The sequence below is a fragment of the Castanea sativa genome, chromosome 12 (assembly GCF_040712315.1).
Source record: "Castanea sativa cultivar Marrone di Chiusa Pesio chromosome 12, ASM4071231v1".
Classification (NCBI taxonomy): Eukaryota; Viridiplantae; Streptophyta; class Magnoliopsida; order Fagales; family Fagaceae; genus Castanea; species Castanea sativa.
The window spans coordinates 14136081-14153724 of NC_134024.1; the positions used below are offsets into that span (position 1 = coordinate 14136081).

The window sequence follows — 17644 nt, forward strand, 5'->3', positions numbered from 1 at the left end:
TACCCCGATGTGTTTGGCACTGAATTTGATTGTGTTCGCTCTGCCCTTTACTTTTCTTTTGTTTTTCCTCGTTCCTTTCTGTGTCTTTGTTTAGCAGAAAGAAATACAGAGATTAGAGAGGGATAATAAAATTTTAGAACAGAAGAAAGAATGAGTTGAGAAATGAGACGTAGGGAGTGAGGAATCTCTCAGTTCCTTTGGTCAGTTTCCAATTAGCTTTGTTCTCTCTATTATTACTGCTTCCTCTCTACTCTTGTGGTTGTTGCTGTTGGGTTGAGAATGTAGAATTTGGGGTTGATTTTCTGGGTTGACAGAGGGATTTTTCTGGTTCTGTTTGGGTTTGCAGACATGTTTTTGGAGACTCTTCTGCGCTTGTTTTCTGGTTTTTTCAGCGGGTTTTGGGGCTGTTTCTGGGTATTTTTGTGTGTTTCGGGTATAATTTACAGAGGGTAACTTGAGCGTCTCTGTGAGGTTTTTTGGTAGAGTTTTGGGTAATTTGCGGGGATGTTTTGCTGGTTTTTGGTGGTGTTTAGAGCTGGGTTTGCAGCGGGGGTTTTAAGAGCCTGTTTCGCATTAGCTCCCATTTTTAACATTTAACTTTTCTATTTTTAACATTTGACTTTTAGTTGTTATGTACCGTTTTTTAAAAGCTCGCTTTTTTCCCTTTTTTCTCATTTTTTCAAGGTAAAACTAAATTTTAGCATACTTTTCTTTTAGCAGAAAAGTTTTCAGTAAAAAGCTAAATAAGCTATTCCCAATTGGGCACTAAGTGAGCTTTGGCTGGGTTTCACAGACCATTTGTGATCAATTTTCTGGTTTTTGGTTGGGTTTTCAGTGAGTATTTGAGTGCCTTTGGGACTGTTTTTCTGGGACTTTCAATGAAGTTTCACTGGTTTTCTCGGGAGATTTGGGGGAAGAAGATAATAGAGGGGCGTAGGAAAAATAAGGGACGTGTGAGGGAGGATTTGAGCTTGCTAGCTGCAATTCGATTATGCATGGGGAGAGGGGGACGACTCTAGAATTAGAAGACTTGTATCAAATGTGAGCTCCCACCTAGCAATGACAAAATGAACGAGTAATTACACTCCTCTCGGGTTTGGAGAGATGACACTGCCCCGAATTTGAAGAAAAAAGAATAAAAATACATTTTTCCCTTATTAAAAAAGAATAAAACGACGTCTTCGGATACATTTTTTTCATTTTTTCAAGGTAAAACTATACTTTAGTACACTTTTCTTTTAGCAGAAAAGTTTTTAGCAAAAAGCTAAATAAGCTATTCTCAAACGAGCACTAAATGAGCTTTGGCTGGGTTTCACAGACCACTTGTGATCAATTTTTTGGTTTTTGGTTGGGTTTTCAGTGAGTATGTGAGTGCCTTTGGGACTGTTTTTCTAGTACTTTCAATGAAGCTTCACTGGTTTTCTCGGGAGGTTTGGGGGAAGAAAATAATAGAGGGGTGTAGGAAAAATGAGGGACGTGTGAGGGAGGATTTAAGCTTGCTAGCTGCAATTCAATTATGCATGGGGAGAGGGGGAAGACTCTAGAATTAGGAGACTTGTATCAAATGTGAGCTCCCACCTAGCAATGACAAAATGAACGAGTAATTACACTCTTCTCGAGTTTGGAGAGATGACATTCTGCCCAAAATTTGAAGAAAAAAGAATAAAAATACATTTTTCCCTTATTAAAAAAGAATAAAACGATGTCTTCGAATACTAGACCTCCGGCACCGGTTGCGATGCAGTGTCTCTGGCCATTGGACCGTTGACACTAGCCATCAATGCAGCGTCTTCGACTATCAAACCACAGGCACAGATCGCCGGGGAAGCATCTGGTGCCACCAGACTACCGGCACCAGTAGCCGTAATAAAGTCTCTAAACACTAGACAACCAGTGCTAGATATAGAGTGGAGTCACCGCTAACCAAACCACCGGCATCGGTCTCTAGAGCGGAGTCTCCGACCACCAAACCACCATCACCGACCATCAGAGCTATGTATCCGACTATCGGAGCTATGTATCCGACCACCGAACTAGTGACCTAGCGAGCAAATGGGGGATGGGAAGCCACAGTGTGTTTATAGAAAGTGTTTTACCAAATTTTCAAAGGTAAAGCATTTTACAGCTTATCATAAAAGATTTTATAGTTGACGGAAAATATTTCACAAATGACTATATTTTACCTGCAAACAAACAGCTGAAAATGGGAAAAATAAATTTCAAAAAGCATTTTACTTCAAAATAAACAGTGTAAATGCGGCAATTTCAAAAAAAATTATTAGAGAAAGTTTTAGAGAAGAAGAAAGAACAAAGAGTATGGAAATATAAGTGTAAATGCGGAAATTTAATTGTAAATGTGATTTTAGAACATCTATCCAAATCTACTTGTTTTTTTCTTTTTTTTAGAGATTTTAACCTATAACATCCGCTCCTAATGATAGCACTTTGTCATCACATCAAGACACTAATCAATTTCTGATGTAAGCAAGAATTGAACCCTAGATCTCTTATTCAACCATCATAAACTATACCAGTTAAGCTAACTGAAACCCACACATCTATCCAAATCAACTTAAACGCAAATTAGGGCTATTCAAGGGAAAATAATACATATTTTATGTGATACTACACATCTTCCAATGGGGACAATTTCTATATTCCCAATTCAAACATGATTTATGTTCAAAGATTTTCACATGAAAGGAATTTTATAATATTTGATTTAAAACCTGGTTAATCTCATAAAATCAATTGAAACCTACAAAAACAAGATCTAACCATTAAATTCACAAAATCCCTTACTTTAAACCTCAAGTCTTCATCAAATTTTAGGGCCAGAAAAAATATGGTATCAACAATGACCATGAGCCTAGAAGAGAAAAATGAGATAATTTTAGAGAGACCAGAATAATTATTAGTAGATACAAAACTGATGTTATGACAAATTCAAATAAGAACCAATAAAAAGTTGTAAATTGTTGTCTATAGCATTACTAAAAAATAAGACATTCCCATTGATGGCCTCACATACTTCTGCTCTATCCATCCCTATTTTGTGCTTGGAGAGAAAATTATTAGAGATGTGATAACATGTGTATAGTTTATGGATAATAATCTGATAGAATTAATGTGTAAAACGTGAATGCTTTCCTTTTAGCCCCGGTTTCAAAACCGTGTTTAGAAGTACATGTGCTTGGATGAGTTTATTTACATCTAATTTTTTTTATCATTTCAAGATGAAGAATGATTGGACAGGTAATTACATGTGGAGAGTTTAAAGATAATTATTTTAAAGTGTAACATGTGCAAGCTTTTTAGGCTTGGTTTCAAAATCACGTTTAGAAAATACGTAGGGGGTTTGGATAAGCTTATTCTCATCCATTAATTGTGTATATTGTGTAAAATTATATTTGTACCTTAAAATATGTGATGCCTTAAAAAGTGGTATATTCTTTTTTTTTTCTTAGGTGAAAATATGATCATCCAAATGAAACATCCATTTGGATAGAGCTGAAAACTGAAAACATTGTAGCGAAATAATTTTTAAATGTGTGAATAGCCCCGTGAGACCATTAAAATGAAAAAATTGTTGAAAAACGAAATTTATAGGTCCCATAAACAGTGCACAGGACTCACTGGTGTGCAGAAAAGTCAAAAATCACTGCTTAAAAAAGACAAGGCATGAACAGTGCACTGTTTATAAGCATCTTGTACTGTTCATGAACAATGAACAGTACAAGATGCGCTGTTCAAGCTGAAACGTGTTTTCAGGAACATGGACGCAAACCTCTGAATCCAAACATTACCTTACGAAAAAGGAAAAGTATTCGCCAATGCATGAAAATGTTGTATTTTATGTTTTAAACTTTTGTTGGTATTATTTTCATATCTATCTATAAATAATGAGTATTTCAAATATATGAGGTGTTGAAAATCAAAATAAGTACATAAAAACAAGAGTTCTTTCTTTACATACATTTTAGTTACCCTACTGAAGTCACAAATAAACGTGAACTATTTAAAATGTTCTACGCTGTCTTGAACTCCTTTACACAAATATAATATTGATATAGCTTATACGGTTATATTTGTTACAAACACAAAACACACAACATCCACGATCTAAATGCACTAATAGAAATTGATAGGAGAAAGAGAGGTTTCAGTGCATGTTGTTATCAACAACACCACTAAAATCTTGTCTGCAAAAATGAGCCATTGCACCCCTTTTTATATAAATCTAAGGGGAACAACTCAAGTGAGTTGCAGAAAAGATTCAAAAGTGACAACAGTTGTGGAAAAAAAAATTATTAAAATCTATCTAGAACTTACAAAACTAAATAGGTCAACCATTTGGTCATCTTGACATGGATCCCAGTCTCTCTTGTCCAAAAGCGCACTGGTGTAGTTCTGAAGAGTCATCTTCTACTTTGATTTCTCTTATCTCTCTCAATTCTAATCCAACATAAACACAAAAACAAAAAAAAACAAAAAAAAAATCATTTGTTGTTTCGAAAGTTTATGAGATGTAGTAGATTCTATTTCTAACAATGTAGCTTCCTTTTCTTTTTTATCAAAAACGAGGCACAAATTTTCAAATTACAAACTTAGGGATTAATTTTTCTCTCAATACACTAAACCAATGGCTACAAAAATTTTAAAACATGTTGCTAACATTGTTATCTACAACATACATAAACTTCCTAACCTGATTAAATCAAATGGAATGTGCATCATGTCAGCCCCCTTTTTTAGAAACAAAAGCCATGGTTTATTTAAGAAAATATTCTGAGACATGCTATATAAAATGTTTCTGAACTATGCAGAGTAAGTAACTTAAATCAAACATGGGGATATAATCTTTTTTTTTTTTGTTGGAAATATTATCATATTTCTTTTTAAAAAAAGAAGTTAATTACAATTTAGTAGTTAGGCTCATTTTAGTAGTGACAATCATGATTTGGACTTTGTTACTTCTACCACTTGAGTTGGCCTCCGCTAGGAATCCGTGACTCACCTCATCACTTCACTGAAAAATAATAATAATAATAATAATAATAATAATAATAATAATAACAAATAAATGAATATAAAAAATCAGAGTTTTGAAGAAAAAAAAAATCCACAAAACTACTATTTCCTCGTCATACCAAAAAAAAAAAAAAAAATAGAAGCATTTTGGTTGATTCACATATAGAGTAAGTTATGTCCACGACGATTTCACAGCTAATCATATGAGAAATAGAAACATTTTGGTTGATTCACATGTAGAGTAGTATTATGTCCACAATAATTTCACAATAATTGAATAATATTATTCAGTATTATTCAGTTATGTTGTCAAAATGTTGTGCGGTGGCATGTTGTTATTTGTTCAACATGACCATCGCCGTGGTCGGCATGAACACCTCCTCCATAGCCACCGGAATTTCATCATCATCGTCAGCTATAGCTTGCTCTCACTTTTATATCTCTAATTCAAAGCCATATCAGATCTGATTTGGAAGTACCAAGCTCGAGTTTCAGATGGGTGTTTGATAAATTGACTGAGAGAACTGAAGATGATGTGTTTTTGGGAAAATTAGTTGGCTGGAGATGTGGGTTTTGTGTGGATTTTGTGAAAGCGTCTTGGGTTTGATCCAAAATCAATTTTTTAAGCAACCAGACATCAAAAAATCCCAAATCACAGATCCATAAAACAGCTGAAAAAAAAAATAATACATACCTCCAGAGTATCAAACAATCATCAGATCTGGTGAAACCCACAAAAGAAATTACAAATCCATGAAAACCCACAAAAGAAATTACCTTCTGTAGCTCTTAAAAGTCCAGTAAGAGATTCTGATGCCTCAACCTGGTTCTTGGGTCCTCACACGCAGCATATGGAGAAGACTCCATAGCAACAACCCCTTCCATCTTCTTCATCAGATCAAACCCAAAAAAAGAACCGAAAATTAGAGAGAGAGAGAGAGAGAGAGAGAGAGAGAGAGAATAGATTGGGAGAGAAAGAGAGAGCGCGGAAATGTGGATGATGAAAGAGAGAGATAGAAATGGGTGATAAACAATGAAACTTTGTAAGAGAGAGATAATTAATAAAATAAAGAAATAAATAATAAGTAAATAACCATGTTTTATAAATAAAATAAAAAAGTAAATAACCATGTTTGAGAAAACGATGATCGAAGAAAAAAAATATTTTTTATACTCCTCACCTTGATCAGGATTCGAGAAAATCTATAGTTTTTTGTTATCATGTTTGTTCTTGATTTTCTTCCATTAAGAAAAAAAAAAGTTTCTTATTTATTTTTAGTTAAGAAAAATGTGATGTACATAATATTTTCATAAAATTTTTATAACAAACTTTTAGCAAAAAATTATTATTTGTTGTTATCAATTGATAAAAAAATAATTCCTGTAATAGATTTAAATTATAACTATTAACAAGATTTGTTGCATAAATGTTGACGAAAATAGCACTTCTCTTCACAAAATTCTAACTTTTTTTTATCTTCATTTTTTTTTAATGATTTTTCTAATTCTTACGTTAAAGTGATGATGTGAGTTATGGAGTAGAGACCACTTCATATGGGCAAAGGGACGACGTCCGAACCACGAATAAGCACCCTTAAAATGAACCTAACCACATATGGACAAACTATTAAGTTGTAATTAACCCCCTCCAAAACAAAACAAAAAAAAAAAGAAAAAAAAAGACATGGTATAATTATACTTTTAGAGTTTTATACTTCCAAACATCACATTTTCAAAAATCTAAATATAAAGAAGCATGTCAAATTTCTCGTACCAAATTCTTCACTAGATCATATCAAGGACAAGTTTTAGAGACTTGGTTATAGTACGTTTGCTAATAATTCAAAAAATTGTAATGGAAAATCCATTAATTCACTTATTTGTAATTGTTTAATAATTTTAAGACAGTACTTTTCACAAATTTTAATACGATATGTTGTAATAGATGCATAAGAGCATTCACACTCTGTTTCTAAAAAATATCATATTTTACTATCTTAAAATCTACTTTATCTACTACCGCATATTCTTGGTACGTTGGTCACTCCACAAGTATAAGTGTTTGTGGGGTGTGAGGTGTGAGAGGGCAAGGGCCGGGATTCAAGTCTCCAGGAGAGAGCTTCACACATATACACACTTAGATTAGGCTAGACTATAAATTCTATCTTGTATTAAAAAAAAAATATTTTATCTATTATATCATACCATTTTACAACACACTCAACATTCCAAATTCTATATTTTTGTCACTTTAAGTAAATATTCTTTTTTTCTACTATTTCTCTATCTCTCTTCCTCTTCCTCTAAGTAACCAGCTACCACAACTACTTTCTTATCAATTTTATAACTGCATGGGTTTGATCTGTACACTATCACAACCACAATAGCCACCAACAACCACAAGAAACCACCATCACCATCACCACCACCACCACCACCACCTTATTTTTATATTAATTTCATTATCTCTTTCTCCCTCTTCCCTTCTCTCTCTCGAAACCCACTACCACCCCTACACCCACCATTACCGCAAACCCATAACAACCAACAACTGCCAAAAATCAATCGTCGATCGATCGCCACACCCTACACCTAGTGGCGACGCCAGGATTTTTTTCTAGGGGGTTCAACACTAATAGAGCAAGAAATTTGTCATGGGAGTAAATAAAAAATAAAATGATTTTTTTCTGTACATACAACTTTCATATTATATACAATAATCTAAAATAGTATTTTAAATACAATTCAGTATATAATACAACTATATTGTACAATAATATATAAAAAAGTTATTAATAGTTTACAGGTCAATAAGTCAACAAATATAATTAAATAATTAATCGGACATTTTTGTCAAATTAATAATAACTTATTATATTTATATGTATTATCAATTAAATTAAAATATATGATAAAGAAGAATACTAACATACCTAAGGGTAGAACTAGGAGTAATGCGAAACAAAGAAAAAAAAATAGTAACTAATATAAGTTTTTGTTTTTGAAGTGTATGGCTTCTTCTTCTTTTTAGGAATCATGTATGGATTTTTAATCATACATGTGATCGCTCTCTTAGAATTTGAGCAAACACTAAAAAACTTATTGGATTTGAAAATCTATAGAGTATTTATCAAACAATTTGATCAAATAAAGAGAAAAACTAAAAAAAAAAATACATAAGAAAGAAAGAGAGATAAAGAGAATGGGAAAGAATCACAAATGTAGATAGAGATATATTGGTTGTAACAGTAGTGTAATTTTTTGTTTATAGAGAAAAAAAGTGTATGAAAAAATAGCTTCATTTTGCTATCGATGGTAAAGTAAGCTAGAGTTCTGCAAAGAATATACATATATATATTTTTAACAAATGAGCAAAAATGAAATTTTTTTTTAATAATATTCAATACACAATACTTTCACAAATTTTATAACAAAATCTAGATAGCAAGTTATTAATGATAAGTAAAAAATTATGTTAATTATGGATTCAAATAAAAACCAATTACAACTTGCCATATAACATTTATTGTAAAAATATTGTGAAAGTAGCATTAAGATGATCATATTCAACTTTATTTTAGTTGGGTTTAAATAAAATTGAGGGTGTTCAAATTTTTATTTAAAGGGTTCAAAACAAAAGTTTTAAAAAAATTTATATATATACATATAAAATAAAAAATTGACAAGTCAAGGGGTTCATTTGAACCCCCTGGCTCTAACACAACGCCACCCCTGCCCACGCCCCAACACCCATTGCCGATCGCCATGCCACTACAACCAACCCAACGGCGATTGCCATGCTATGGACTAATGGAATCACCACTTAGAATAGATCTAAAAACCATATTGAGCCATTGGGGCTAATCACTTATACACATGAATCCACGTACTAGATCATGGGTCTAGAGTTTGGGTACGGCTTAGAAAGGTATTAGGCACTCAAGACCGCTCGACTTATGGGCTGACCTCCATTATGTGTTGCTAGGTCATATTTAATTAAAAAAATTATTAAGAGAGCCCTAATCCTTAATCTAAACATACATCATGCACTTTAAATAAAAACAACACATACAACATGTTTAAAACATATTACAATATAAAAATAAATAAATAAAACACTATCAAACAAAATAAATTAGACATGGCAAGTTGACAATTAACTAAAACTCACAAGGAAAGAGTATCAAATAGACTAAACATGGCAAAAATACTAAAGCAAACATGGAAAAGAATTAAACATAAATAATCAACCTAATCGGAGTCAAACATAATCAAATAACATGTTAAAAAGTTATTAAAATAATATATATATATATATATATATATATAAAATTTTCCCTAATATGAGTTCGAGTTGCATATGCGTATTCAACTATGCGTACGCATGGTTAAACCATATGCACGTTTAAGCTATACGCACGCATACTCAAAAATGCGTATGCATCCTTTAGCACAGACTTGAAAAAAAATTGCATTTTTAGAAATTTAATCAAACAAAGATATTGTATGTGAAATCAAACAAGCATGTTAGAAACCCTAAAAACTAAACTAACATGAAACAAAAACACAAAGTATCAACATAAATAAATAAACATGAAACAAAACAAATAATTAAACTAAACTACATAAAATAAACATACATGTTATACTTTACATGAAACCATAATAACAAACCAAGGACAACATGAATAGATTATAAACAACCTAAAATCATATTAAAACATATCAAACATAATCTTGAACATCAAACAAACAAATATAATGAATATAAAAACTATATTAAGAAACTCATGTGAATCCTATCAAACAAAGGAACAGTTCATGCAAAGAATACTCACCTTACTTTAGATTGTGAGTTTAGAGTTTGTTTAACCGACCCCTTAGTGCCTACAACACAAAGATTAGATTGATAAGACAATAATAATCAAAAGAACACAATAATTTAGGTAATCACAACTCAATAACAAACTTTAATTGAAAAATGTTTTGAGAAATCAATTTTGGAAAATAGTTTCAGCCTTAGAACTAACTAAAGAGGGATTTTTAATTTGTAAAAAACGTGTTAAGGGGTTATGTGTGAGTTTTGGAAAAGAGAATTAGGGTTTTTGAAAAAATTGAGGTTAAAAAATCACTTTTTCTAGCTAGGGTTTTGATTAGAGGTATAGGATGAGTATTTATCAATTAAAATTAGGGTTTTTAGACTTTTTAATAATCTTTGGACGTTTTCAAAGGTTTATGGGCCGGCCCACATCAAAGCATGATGTTTTGAGCTCTTAAAATGAAGTTTTAAAACCCAAAAAATAAAACTACCCAATTGGCCTAATTTCATATGGTCATAACTTACTTAATATAAGTCCAAATTTGGCAAACTTTTGTATTCAAATTGAAGCCCAAAATGTCTACTTTCCAATGAAACAAACCTCACTCAAAAATACTTTATGGGTCAAAATTTATGATAAAAAAAAAGTGAGCAAATGTCATTTTTCAATATTGATTTCAAAGCGATTTGAGCACTTTTGAGTTATGATTACTTCCAAACTATTGCAAACTCTTTAATTATCCTTAGTTGATATATGTCAAGCTTATCGTTGGGGCCAAGGGCCAAAATTTATTAACGGGTATAAAATGCGGTGTCTACACACGCCCTAACGTTAATCTCCATGCCATGCCCAAACACCAATCTCCGCGCCACACCCAAACGCTGATCTTCGCGCCAAACCCCAAACGCCAATCTCCATGCCACCATGCAAATTTGCAATGAGAGAGAGAGAAGAGAAATAATGAGAGTGGGTGGTGGCTCGTCGTGGCTTGTGACAATGGGTCCGGCCATGGTCTGATGGCTATGTCTTTTTGGGTCTAAAGAGAGGAGAGAGAGAAAGTTTGTTGGAATTATTAATATAAAGTAGGAGAGATATTATTAAAAAAAATTAAGAATATCATTCTGCTACAATAGCATCATATAAAATAGATGCTACTATAGCACAATTGTAAATTTTTTTACAATTAGAATATCGGATAATGCACACTGTTGTGGTTTTGACGCTATAAATTTACCATTTGGGGGTGGGGGGGGGGGGGTTTACAACTCCCAATGCCAATGCTCTTAAGAGCATTAAAATCCGGGTATCTAAAAAATATTTATTTTACACTCTAAAAGCTTACTTGATCTATTTTAACGTTCTACTTTACAACTCACTTAACACCTTAACTTTTATTTTAATATATAACACATCATATGTGTGCGTGTATATATATACACGCTGAGAGAAAATTCGATTAGATTTCAATTGAGCTCTAATTTTGTGCCATGTGTCAATTCAATTTCTTAATTTTTGTGAAAAGATTTACTACTCATTGCAAAAATCTAAGACTTTTTTAGTTTTATATTAAATGTAACATCAAATTCAATCAGAATTTTTACTTTTTCTTTCTTAAATATAATAATTTTATTGCAAATTGAAACTGAAGTTTTAAAATGTTCATTTATTTTAAGACAATTAGGCAACTCTTTTTGTAAAGGGCCATTAAATCATAACTACAATCAACAAAACCAATCATTTTAGTCAAAATTAAACTTTAAACATATAATTTGAAAGGAGAAATGTTTAGCCTAAAATATTAAATTATTGCTTCTTTTTCCCAATACCCCCATCAACAATAAAATATTCAATAAATTATTATAATATAAAGACTTTTTTTAAAAAAAAAGTAGCTTATTAAACTAACTCTAAAATAATATTACAACAAAGACCAAACTACATTAGTCCAAAAACAAATGAAATGAAGTTATACCACGTTCTAAAAATTGGTTGCTCATATCTTATCCGGAAAATGCACAAATGTAATAAATTAATTGCATCACATTAACAAAAATTAAGTTAAGAAGTAACAAAACCTTTTTTTCCTAAAAAATAGAAAACAAGCATGAGCAATTTTCATTTTCTACTAAATAATTTTCTTATTACAAAATTTTTTAAGACTTGATAAAATATGAGAATGATCATGAATAGTACTTAACTTATGTAGAAATTATAATATGCATGTAGTTATATATTTTTAAATGTATTTATGCATATGCAGGACTTGCAAAACTAGTTAAAATAACATAAAATACAAAAAAAAATATAATATGAAACTAGCTCATCTCACTCTTCTCCTCCATCTTTCTTCTTCTTCTTCTTCTCTCTCTTTCTCTCAACCACCCACCACCAAACCTAGAACAACCCAACCCTTGAACAACTAAAACCACCACCAATTGAAATCGAAATCAACACACACCACCACTACCACTAACAACAACAACCAAAGTGACCCCCACCACCAGCCACCATAGCACAATCGCAACCCAAATCACAACACAACCGGAACACAAATCACACCACAACTGTAATCTAAGTCACAAATCACAACAAATCATAACCAAAGTCACAATTATTGTGACCTAAATCCATCGATATCCACCACAACAAACCCAACTCAACCACCAATCTCCACCATGACGAACCCAACCAACCCACTAATCTCACCCAAACAAACCAGAGAGAGAGAGAGAGAGAGAGAGTAGATTAATAAATAGAAAAAAAAGTCACTAAAACTTGCAATGGTAACTTCTTATTGTGGCAAAATGTTAAAGAAATTTAACAACAGACATTCAAGTAAAGCTTATTTTTGGGAATTGTGGGTTCTAAAATAACAATTCAATAAAAATGATGTCATTTGTGGAGATGTTATACCAATCACAACAGACCATGTCAATAATTATAAAGAAAATTATGTTTCCAATTTTATTAATAATTGTTTTTAACAAAGCAAACTGTCGGAATAATAATTGAATAGTACAAATGAAATAAATTTTAGTTAAATTATGATTAGTTAGTTTTGGTTCCTAATGTCCGTAAATCAATCTTTGAAAATGAAAAAAATTATTTGTAAATCAACAACTCGATGAAAGTTAATATTTTTTATTTAAAAACCTATACCATTTTTTAAAATCTTTTTTTGGGGGGGGGGGGGGTTGGAACATGGACTTTGGGCTAAAGAGGAAAGGCCGAAGAGACATTCCCAAAATAAGACCTCAGACCATGTCCAAACTTAGAAAAACTCAAGCCCAAGAGAAGATAGCTCGTTTGAATCAGCTATTGAGGTAATCCGAGGAACTGGTTAACCCTTAGATACAATGACATAACCAAGAAGAGATCAACGAGTTCATCGAAGATGCAACTTCAATCCCCTTTTCTTGAGAAACGCGAAAAAAATGACGCAGAGCTCAATGTAACAATTACTTCCTCATTAATTAGTTATTTTTACAGAATGTCAATAACATTAAATGCTGAATGACTAACTTGAACATTGAAGAGACCCAAAAGTTTTCTTTCTTGATCAAGAAATGGCAAGAGTAGAGTTTGATTGGACAAGTATCTCTTTTAACCCAGCTGGGTAAAAAAGAAGAGGGGAGGAGGGATAAAAGGAGGGAGGAGCCAACAGAAAGGGGGATCTAGAAAAATTGAGGAAGAAGAACAAGAACTTGTATTTTACTTAGATTCACTCTTTGTATCTTGAGAAACTAGTTTTTCTCCATCAAAGTGTTTATTGCTACCTTCGTTGCCTCCAATCATCTGTCTAATCTTCTCATTGTGAAGCTTTACCCATTTTTACTTAGAAATTAGTTTTGTTGATCAAGAATCTAGTCACTATTTGTCATAGTTTGTGTTTTTTACCCCCAACATTTTTTAGGGATAAAAACCTATAGCATTGATATATAACTTAATAGGTAAAAAAAAAAAAAGAAGAAGAAAAAAAAAAGTAATGAACATCTTTACCTTTTTCGCAGTTGCTATTCCAAACACTGAAACAGGATCAGTCTGCCTCACCACTATCAATAAAAAAAATAATGAAAAAAGTAGAGCTCTTCCATTTAATATAAAATAAAAAATAAAAAGTAGAGCTCCATAAAAAGTCGCAATAAGTATTCATACAACCTGCCAAAAAAAAAAAATACAAATAATTGTAGGCATGACCTAGATTAATTATCGCCAATTCTTGTTAATAATTCGATTTTATCCTTCGAACAACATTGTTAAGCATCCATAAACCCCCCCGCCCCAAGATATTTTGGAATGCACAAAGAGAGGAATTGACATGATGGCAGACTCGGTAGATAACAGCTAATCCCGTGATTGCGTCCAATACGTGTAACCACTTTGAGCCACAAATTGATGTCGGACCAATTCTCTCAGCCACGAATTTCCCACCCCCCTTTCTATCCCACTGTTTCACACTTTCACCTCCTCTTCTTTTATAAGTTACAAACCAGATAAATTTAAATTAACCCACACAATAATGAAACTAACAAATGAAGAATATTAAAGAAATTAACACTCTTATAAGTTATAACTAAACTAATTAACATTTTTTTTTTGGTAGCTATAAATCGCCTTATTTTTAACCAACAAATTATTAAAAAAGTAATTAAAATTTACAAATTAATGTATCAATTATTATGATCGGTAAACTTTAATTACTTAATAAATAAATATTTAAATTATCATCCTAATTAATTTATGAACTCTATATAATAAAAATTTATAGTATAACCCATCACAAATTTTTTTTTAATTTAATATCACAATTTTTATTCACTTTTTTTCTAGAATAAAACCTTTTTAATCCAAAAAAGTTATATAGATTAACAGCTTAAACAGACATTATAAATTCTTTTGTCATTATTGTGACGTCCGTACGAAACCAAAAATATATATGTAGGCAAGTAAAGGCCAATTCAAGGCCTAAAAATTTTGTTTTTTTTTATAAGAAAACCAAAAAAAAAAAAAAAAAAAACACAAAAACTAAAACAAAGGGACCTATAGTAAAGGCAAAATGCCTAAGAATCCTGCTAACGTGCGCGGAAATAACCCATCCACACACACTAATGTGCGCCGGGAGGAGACCACTCTGAACAGTGATACCACAGGAGCAATACCTGCTTCAAGCTCTTTAACAAACAACATCAACACCAACACCAACACCGCCACCGCCACCGCCACCTCTCCGATATCCGAATCGGAAGGGTCTTCGGGTCAATCCGGATCGTCCAGTTCTACTGCCAATCCCAAGAAATATCGTGGGGCTCGGAGTCGGAGCGGGAAATGGGTATCAGAGATACGGCAGCCACGTAGAAGCACGCGCATTTGGCTCGGCACGTACCCGACCCGGGAGATGGCAGCAGTGGCTTACGACGTAGCGGCTTTGGCTTTGAAAGGACCCAGCACGGTGTTAAACTTCCCCAATTTGATGCTCTGGTATCCGATACCGGCTTCGTTGGCGCCGAGTGACATACGAGCCGCGGCGGCCTCTGCGGCAGAGGCGATGATGCAGAGATCGTCGGAGGGTAGTAGTAGTAGTAGCAGTAGTAGAACTGATCATGAAACGGCACATCGTAAAAGAACAGAGGAAGAGTACGTTGACGAAGAAGAGTTATTGAATATGCCGAATTTGCTGGTGGAAATGGCAGAAGGGATGCTTTTAAGTCCGCCTAGGATTCAGTCAAAGTCGTCCTCGGATGAATCTGGTGGGGATGGAAATGGAGATGGAGATGGAGATGGGTTATGGAGTTACGCATATTAAACCAAACCCTATGGTGTTTGAGAAAATCGTTGTATTTTGTATGGTATTGTATTGTATGTTTGTTTTGTTTTTTTGTTTTGTTTTTTGTTTTGTTATGCTTTGCTTTGTTCTTTGTTCTTGTTCTTGTTCTTGTTTTTTTTTTTATTTAACTAGCTATCGGATGAGCTCCCTCCATGTGCTGGGTTTGTAAAGTCTAGCTAGAAAGCCTAGAAGAATTAGATGCTTGTGGTGCTAACTATGATTTTCATGGTGCTAGTTGCGTTGTGCATACTTTGTATTATATGTAAGGTACTTCTTTGATTCTATGTTTTGGTAAAGTCCAAAGAGACTTTGGTTTCCAATGTACTTGTCCTTTTTCGCGAGGTAACACCCTTTCCTTATTGGAGGATATAGCACTACAAAGAATTTTCGTTAAGAAAAAGAAATTACCAATAGTTTTCATGATTGTGATTGCGAGGCCATAGATCGTCAAAGACCTAAATATGTTAGCAAGAACATAAAGACACTCAAAGGCCTAGTTTACTGCAACACATAAGCGTCTGAAACTTTGGGTTGTTATAATAAAAAAAGTGTTCTTGTTGTAGATTATGGAAGAGGAGGAAAAAAAAATGGGGTGAGATGGAGGAGGAGAAAAAAAGCATGCAGAAATTTGATTTTAATAAGATAAAAACTTAAACCATAAAAAGCGCGGGAGAAATTATTCTGTACACCTAACAGGCTACTTTTCTAACGTAAGTATGGGACTATATATAGGGCCCACTTTACGTAAGCAAACAGATGTAGTGAACTGGATGCATTAATTCAAATTTTTCATGCAAAAAAAAAAAAGATTTATTTTTTATTTTTTATTTTTAGCACCAAAGGCGGATTCAGATCCATCTCTGAGACATCTTCTATATAGCCTTGCCACATTAATTTGATTTGCTTCTTTAAGCTAAACTAAAGCAGAGTGATTGGGTAAAACTGCAAATATAAAGAACTCCATTGTAGATGAAAGAAAGTGTGATCGTTTTATGAAAAGTTCCACTTACTATGTATGGAACATGTAAATAGTATTAGACTTTCCTATAATTGTTCATGTATACTATCATACACTTCGACACCCCGCACTCCCCCAACACAGGGGGGGCCCAAAAAAAAAACCCAGCAGACTTTCTTGTAGTTATTGAAGCATAAGGGTCAAAAAATAAAAAATAAAAACGATCCAGTGCACTTCTCACAGTTCACAACTACCCCACATAAGAAGGATGTTGGGGGAGTAGTTTAAAAAAAAAAAAAACGATTTTTTTCCTTACAAGGTTCTGAACATCTTATCCGTCAATAATTAAATACCTGAACTTTTGGTCCTTCGATGGTCAAAATTGCCAGAAAGAAGGCAAAAATTTGTGCCAAATCTGACAGAATTTTCTTCTGCTTCCTTTTTTAGAACAAGACTGACTTTTCCAAGTTACTACTATGCCGGGGATTTATATATGACCGGACCTTTAACTCTTTAAGAGATATTTTGTAAGTGGAGATTATTTTAAGTTTTTTTGAGTTAAAGTAAGATTTTTTATGTTACACAGTGATAAATCTCTATAGAAATTAGTAGAAACTAGAAGGTAGTGTTTTAATGGAGATAGTAATATTGAGGCGGAGGAGGTGGGTCTGCCATAAATAAAGACTCAGTCTTTGTTTTGCGGTGGTACCGACATAGGAGGTGGTTTTGTGTGGTGGCATGGATCACTGCGGCGGTGGAGTGTGGGATTATTCACTTTTATTGTGGAGTTGTTGTGAGTGGGGTATGGGTTTGATTTTACTTGGCTGGGATTATTTGCAACTATTTCTCTTTTGTCTTTATAAGATTGAAAGCTACCTACCTCTGCTCCAAAAAAAAAAAGAAAAAAAAAGAGCTGCCTACCTGTCTCAGTTTAGAGCCATGTAAAATTTATAAAAATAAACATAAATAAAATATGTCCACTTTTTTTTGCTTTTTCTTTTTTTCTGCTGA

At 32.9% G+C, this 17644-nt stretch overlaps 2 protein-coding genes across 3 annotated transcripts in view; one reads left to right on the forward strand and one right to left on the reverse strand.

Annotated features, from left to right (window-relative positions):
* LOC142619575 (uncharacterized) overlaps positions 1-6075 on the reverse strand; it is a 73205-nt gene extending 67130 nt beyond the window's left edge. Inside the window, exons 1-4 of one of the 2 annotated variants that reach the window (XM_075792721.1) lie at positions 5809-6075; positions 4920-5029; positions 4333-4455; positions 4-84 (exon numbers count right to left, since the gene is read on the reverse strand). In XM_075792721.1, coding sequence (XP_075648836.1) covers positions 4-84; positions 4333-4422 — 171 coding nt within the window. In that variant the 5' untranslated portion in view covers positions 4423-4455; positions 4920-5029; positions 5809-6075. The remainder of the gene's footprint in view (positions 1-3; positions 85-4332; positions 4456-4919; positions 5030-5808) is intronic. The other variant, XM_075792720.1, reaches the window with a different exon arrangement.
* Positions 6076-14889: 8814 nt separating this feature from the next.
* On the forward strand, positions 14890-16025 carry LOC142620937 (ethylene-responsive transcription factor ERF027-like). Its single transcript, XM_075794254.1, has one exon. The coding sequence runs from the start codon at positions 14908-14910 to the stop codon at positions 15652-15654; it is 747 nt and encodes a 248-aa protein (XP_075650369.1). The 5' UTR covers positions 14890-14907; the 3' UTR covers positions 15655-16025.
* The last annotated feature ends 1619 nt before the right edge of the window (positions 16026-17644 follow it).

What these genes read in the sequence shown, in the direction of transcription:
- LOC142620937 (XM_075794254.1), top strand. Translation starts at nt 14,908, where the DNA reads ATGCCTAAGAATCCTGCTAACGTGCGCGGAAATAACCCATCCACACAC.